At 30.7% G+C, this 6,628-nt stretch overlaps 1 protein-coding gene across 2 annotated transcripts in view; it reads right to left on the bottom strand.

Annotated features, from left to right (window-relative positions):
* LOC106458613 (structural maintenance of chromosomes flexible hinge domain-containing protein 1-like) overlaps positions 1-6,628 on the bottom strand; it is a 94,280-nt gene that overhangs the window by 72,751 nt on the left and 14,901 nt on the right. For both annotated transcript variants that reach the window (XM_013918136.2, XM_022384887.1), the window contains exons 7-8: positions 3,097-3,216; positions 1,582-1,745 (exon numbers count right to left, since the gene is read on the bottom strand). In XM_013918136.2, coding sequence (XP_013773590.1) covers positions 1,582-1,745; positions 3,097-3,216 — 284 coding nt within the window. The remainder of the gene's footprint in view (positions 1-1,581; positions 1,746-3,096; positions 3,217-6,628) is intronic.

Below are 6,628 nucleotides of genomic sequence, written 5' to 3'. Positions count from 1 at the left end.
GTCACATTATAATGCCCCCACTGCTGAAAGGGCGAGCATATTTGGTGTGAGGGAGATTCAAACCCGCAACCCACAGATTGCGAATCGAGCGCCCTAACCACCTGGCCATGCCGGGCCCCAACATACAATGGATAAAATGTTATATAAAATACTATCCTAGTGTACAGTTTACAAACTATTAGTCTTAGTAACAGAAAATGTTTTTTTTTAAATGCACAAAAATTATAATTTGTTTAGTTCTTATTATTTCAGATGGACAAGTGTTACATAATTAATGATAAAATACTGAATCAATAAAATTAGTTTCTAACGTGTTTGAAAGACACGGTCAGTAGGTTGTATACAGTTAATGACAAACATTATACACTACTTGCCTGGAGAATTTGAGTAACAGATGACATTTCAATTTACTTTTGTGGATGCAAATATGCACAAATATTTTTTAACTGAAAACTAGATTATAGAACAAGAAGGCTGCAAAACACACACATCCCCACCCACTGGATAGTTATTTCATTTAACTAAATATCTAATACTATACATCTTTAAAAACAGTTTAACTTTAGATAATTAATTTTTCTAATTTTAAACTACTTTTTTTTACATTGTTTCCTATTTCAGCACAGCTATGGGTATCTCAAATAAGTTGATTCATTAACTGGTTGTATTATAACTTCATGCAATGCTACACAAGAGCTATCTGTATATAACTGTTCCTAATTTTGAGCTAGTAGATTAGACAGCAGGCCGCTAATCAACAGCACTCATCACATCTACGGTTCCAAAGGGTGAAGTATTTTTGTCGCAAGGGGATGTAAACCATGAACCCTAAGATTCACAATCCATCAGTGTCAACTATTATGCTATGTTCAGCCCATTTTAAATAATAAGAACAACACAATATTAAACAAATGTCCATAAATTCTCCATAAATACTAAAAAAAAATTGTCAAACTTTTTTGCATCCTTATCATTTTGCTTTTTGGTCAGCAAAAAGAAACAATATACTATTTATTAAGACTAAAAGTTCTCGCTCATTTCCTGGGTGCTCAGTACATGTGCACTTCATCTAAGTTATAAAAAGATTATATCCGTGCTCAGTACATATGCACTTCATCTAAGTTATAAAAAGATTATATCCGTGCTCAGTACATATGCACTTCATCTAAGTTATAAAAAGATTATATCCGTGCTCAGTACATATGCACTTCATCTAAGTTATATAAAAGATTATATCCGTGCTCAGTACATATGCACTTCATCTAAGTTATAATAGATTATCTTCGTGCTCAGTACATATGCACTTCATCTAAATTATAAAAAGATTATATCCGTGCTCAGTACATATGCACTTCATCTAAGTTATAAAGAGATTATATCCGTGCTCAGTACACATGCACTTCATCTAAGTTATAAAAAGATTATATCCGTGCTCAGTACATATGCACTTCATCTAAGTTATAAAAAGATTATATCCGCACATAAATCTCACATTTTATAATAATACGTGAAAAATCATTTATTTAACAGACAGCAGTAAACACACAGTACCAAAACAAGAAATGTACTATATTTACTTACGCTAACTCTCTACACAAATTTTCATAGTTCTGCTTCAAGTAAGTGACATGATCGGGCACAATCTCTTGTATCACAACACAGGTAAAACTCTCCTCTCCCACTTCTTCCAATATTACTTTCCGTATGTATTCTTCTTCAGGAGAAATGTGACTAGCATCACCAGCCTATTGTGTTAAAAAAAAAAAGTACATAATTCAAATATTTATACAAATCTTAAAGTTTGACAAAAGTGAAATAAATACATTTAAGAACATTTTGTAACATCACAACAAGTGTTAAACTCAATATAAATTTCTACATGTTATACTAAACTAAAAATTCTATGGTTTTTGGTGTGCATTTTTATTTCTCGCAAAGCTACACGAGGGCTATCTGCATTAGCTGTCCCTAATTTAGCAATGTAGGACTAGAGGGAAAACAGCTAGTCATCACCACACACCGCCAACTCTTGGGCTACTCTTTTACCAATGAAAAGTGGGATTGACCATCATGTTATAAACGCCCCCACGCCTGAAAGGGCGAGCATGTTTGGTGCGACGGGGATTCAAACCCTCGACCCGCAGATTGCGAGTCGACCGCCCTAACCACCTGGCCATGCCGGGCCAAAAATTCTATGATTAAGATACATATACAGAAGGTCATTTATACTTTTTAAATTATAATTGTTTGATGGTATTATACTGAAAACAGTAATTTCCCCATCAATCATTCTATATCTGCTTCTCGTATTTCTTAACAATGACTATATAATGAGAGTTACCATGAGATCATGCTTTTTTCAGAGAACTACCACACTGATGTTTCCCCTTCCTCATGTGTAACTTTACAATAATCCTTCTAATAACTTAAGTCTATGACTTCCAAGTGGACATTAGCATTCCACACCAGTTTCAGGGGACTTGACGGTTATGTGGTGAAATAGAATTGCTGTGATTTCAGTTTGTGGTCATCTTTCTCATGAAAACAGCCATATATTTTGAAGCATGATTGGAGCCTTTGGCAACTTCAAATACTTGTTTATTATTTGGTTTTAACAGAGCTAACATAACAATACTTGGAGGGTTCTTTTTTCTAACCATAGCCTCCAATTTTTACATGAGGGTATTCAAACTGATTCATTTATAGTGTGGCTTTGAATATTTATACTGATTAACTTAAAAAAATGTGGCTTGCGTTGAATATTCATACTGATTAACTTTAAAAAATGTGGCTTGTTTTGAACATTTATACTGATTAACTTATGGTGTGACTTTGAAGCCTGATGCTTTCCTAAATGCTTTGAAATTTTCTGTATACATAAATTTCAAGTGAAGCACTTTTCATTGAAAACAAATTGATATATTTTACTCTGTTTTACAATTTCACAAAAACAATAATGCTTTCAGATAAAATATTACAACACTATATTTGACCAGTTAAATATAAAATGATGATAAATACTAGCTATTAGCAATTAAAAAATCACAACTTTATAGTTACTAATAACTATAGTAACTAATTCAAAAGAAAACATACCCTTCTACTCAAAATCAGACCACTGTACACTGATGCTTTACTCTGCTCTTTTTTCTCAAAATCATCTTGGGACATTGAAAACTCATGGACATCTTTGGAATTTCTGGGTTTTGTGATCATCTAAAATAGATAATTAAATGCATTTCTTAAAAAATAAATATGAACAAAGGTATCTCTAATTTGGGTTTGTTTCTTTTTTAGCATTTTATTAGATATGTCTTGCTTAACTGAAAACAATACAAAATGCCGGAAGCTGATAACAATTCCTTAAAATACATACTTATACAAATTGACGTACAAAAATCTGTGTGTATGTGTGTCTATGAAATTGCTAGGCCTCTCCCTGACCAAAATATGTTATTCACTGACCATTTGATCTATGCTTGTAAATAATCATTTAACTATTATAATAATATATAAAACTGAAAAACATTAATTACATATCATTTAATAAAGACAAGATAAGCTGTATGTTAAGAGTTACAGTTTTTTTTAAATGTCATCTTGCAAAGTTTCAATACGATCAGTCATGCTGTTTTCAAATTATTGATATTCAATCAAAACACTCATAACGAAGGCAGGTTATCCGTTTGTTTATGATAGACACACCGATTACGTTTTAGTTTAAATTGAAATCATAAAAATATTACTACAACATAAACAACGTCACAGATTTTAACATTTGTGATTATTATATGTCCACTTTTAGTACATGGAAGGATCGTGTTCACTGCTGTAAAACAGAATAATCTTTAACAAGTACATTTCTCATTTGCCAAATATTTATCAAAGCAATACTTTGCGATGTGTGTGTGCATGCACAAAACTTTCTGTTATTAATCATGTGCTGCAGTAAACTTATATTTCCAAAATCAAAAAAATCGCTGCACGCATGAGTGATCCAGATTACATTATATTATTTCCTTTGTATTTTGAAACTGTGCATATGAAGTTCATCCACATCAAAAGTATCGAAACCTTTGAATTAACGTGACTGTGTACATCCTTATCGATCAATTATGTTACTGAAAATATTTTCATGTTAATGTAACTTTTATAAATTCACAAGATTATTGGATTAGACTTACAAATAATAGGTATACATTCTCATTACATATACAGGACACTTTTTTACCTGCTGATGAAACGTCTACAATGTTTATAGTTACCGTATAATCCTATACCATCATAATTTATAATCTTACTTGTAATGGTTATGGTAACTGGCACAGACACGAATGTTACTGCACGCAAACACGTTCATCATTAGAGTGATATTACATTACAATATTATACCACACAAGTTTCAAGTATTTCATTTTGTTCTTACATAATGTTGCTTATTACGTTAAATAAAAACTGCTACTAAATAAAATTTTCCCTAAAAGTTCTCACATTATTTTTATACTGGTGTGGTCCTTGGATTTATACACAATGACAAACACTAACACATTGTCCATACTCAACCACACTAGTACTACACAATCTCCATAACAGTTAATATCTCCAACTAAAGACCATAACACGGACTGAAAGCCCACTGTTTCAAAATAATATCAAAACTATTAATTGAATTCTGTGAAGCTATACATGCTCATCTTTATCTTCAGACCTTATTCTTCCCTCTCCTTTGTAGCTTGTATGTTGCTTGATAAACAATACATTTCCTTAATATCTTAGTCAGATATTCAAAGCAATAAGTTTTAATTAGTATGAAAACATGAAATATTCATCATGGATTAATATATGAATTTCCTGTATCCAGTTATTAAATGGTACAAATTCAACTGGATAATAAATAGGTACAAGTTCAACTGGATAATAAATAGGCACAAATTCAACTCTCTCAACTGGATAATAAATAGGTACAAGTTCAATTGTCTCAACTGGATAATAAATAGGTACAAGTTCAACTGCCTCAACTGGATAATAAATAGGTACAAGTTCAACTGGATAATAAATAGGTACAAGTTCAACTGGATAATAAATAGGTACAAGTTCAACTGGATAATAAATAGGTACAAGTTCAACTGGATAATAAATAGGTACAAGTTCAATTGTCTCAACTGGATAATAAATAGGTACAAGTTCAGCTGGATAATAAATAGGTACAAGTTCAACTGGATAATAAATAGGCACAAGTTCAACTGGATAATAAATAGGCACAAGTTCAACTGTCTCTAAAAATATTCATGGATAATAAATAGGTACAAGTTCAACTGGATAATAAATAGGTACAAGTTCAACTGGATAATAAATAGGCACAAGTTCAACTGGATAATAAATAGGCACAAGTTCAACTGTCTCTAAAAATATTCATGGATAATAAATAGGTACAAGTTCAACTGGATAATAAATAGGTACAAGTTCAACTGGATAATAAATAGGCACAAGTTCAACTGGATAATAAATAGGCACAAGTTCAACTGTCTCTAAAAATATTCATGGATAATAAATAGAGGCATATTCTCAGAAACCTTTACATGTGCCATATGATTAGTTACTGACAATGAAACATTCCATATTTCAATATTTTGTTTATTTATGGGGTTTATGAGCCCTTTTTAGTTCACCTAAATTAATATAAGTATATGAATAATACTTATTTATGGAGTTTTTGAGTCCTTTTTAACTCACCAAAATTATTATAAGTATATGAATAATACTTATTTATGGGGTTTATGAGTCCTTTTTAACTCACCTAAATTATTATAAGTATATGAATAATACTTATTTATGGAGTTTTTGAGTCCTTTTTAACTCACCTAAATTATTATAAGTATATGAATAATACTTATTTATGGGGTTTATGAGTCCTTTTTAACTCACCTATATTAATATAAGTATATGAATAACATTATGGAAAAGGTACAGTAAATCAAAAAAAATGAATTAGGTCTTTACATCATATATTGCATTTTCAATATTTCTTTTGGTGAAAATAAATCTAATTTTTATATATATACAAAACTTGTTGTTATCTCCAAACTATTGATACCATACATTGTCATCCATAATTTGCTGTATATGGGTTTTCTTTAACTGTCTTTGGTTATATTCAATGTCTCTTGGAGAAACTAACAGATAAAATATAAAGTTTTTCTAAAAAAATGTTTGATAGTTATTTAGAAAGTTATAGAGATTACACAAATAAAATTTTACAGATGAAGAAAAGTATTTTTAATCTTAAAATCAAAATTACTTCGCATGTTGGATAGTAAACAATCCGAAAGAAAAAAATTCCTGAGCAAATCTTTAATTAAAAAAAAGCCCAATATTTTGTGTACAAAAGACTTGTAATATTTACTGGTTATCTGCAAAAGTTCGTTATTTTGGTGGTTAGGTACTAGGTGCAATGTACCTAGTACCATAATTAAATAGTTAACAATATTTTAACTGTCAAAATTCAAATTAGTACAAAAACACGCACACATTCATAGGCATTATGCAAAGAATAATGATGTATCTGGAAACTTGACTTTGACGAAAGCCAGCCTCATCCTCGCAATCATACAACTAAGAGTCCAAAGAG

This window comes from Limulus polyphemus, unplaced genomic scaffold (genome assembly GCF_000517525.1).
Source record: "Limulus polyphemus unplaced genomic scaffold, Limulus_polyphemus-2.1.2 Scaffold493, whole genome shotgun sequence".
NCBI classification, from domain to species: domain Eukaryota; kingdom Metazoa; phylum Arthropoda; class Merostomata; order Xiphosura; family Limulidae; genus Limulus; species Limulus polyphemus.
The sequence above is the reverse complement of the archived record's forward strand: the minus strand, read 5'-3'. Positions and strand labels throughout refer to the sequence as shown.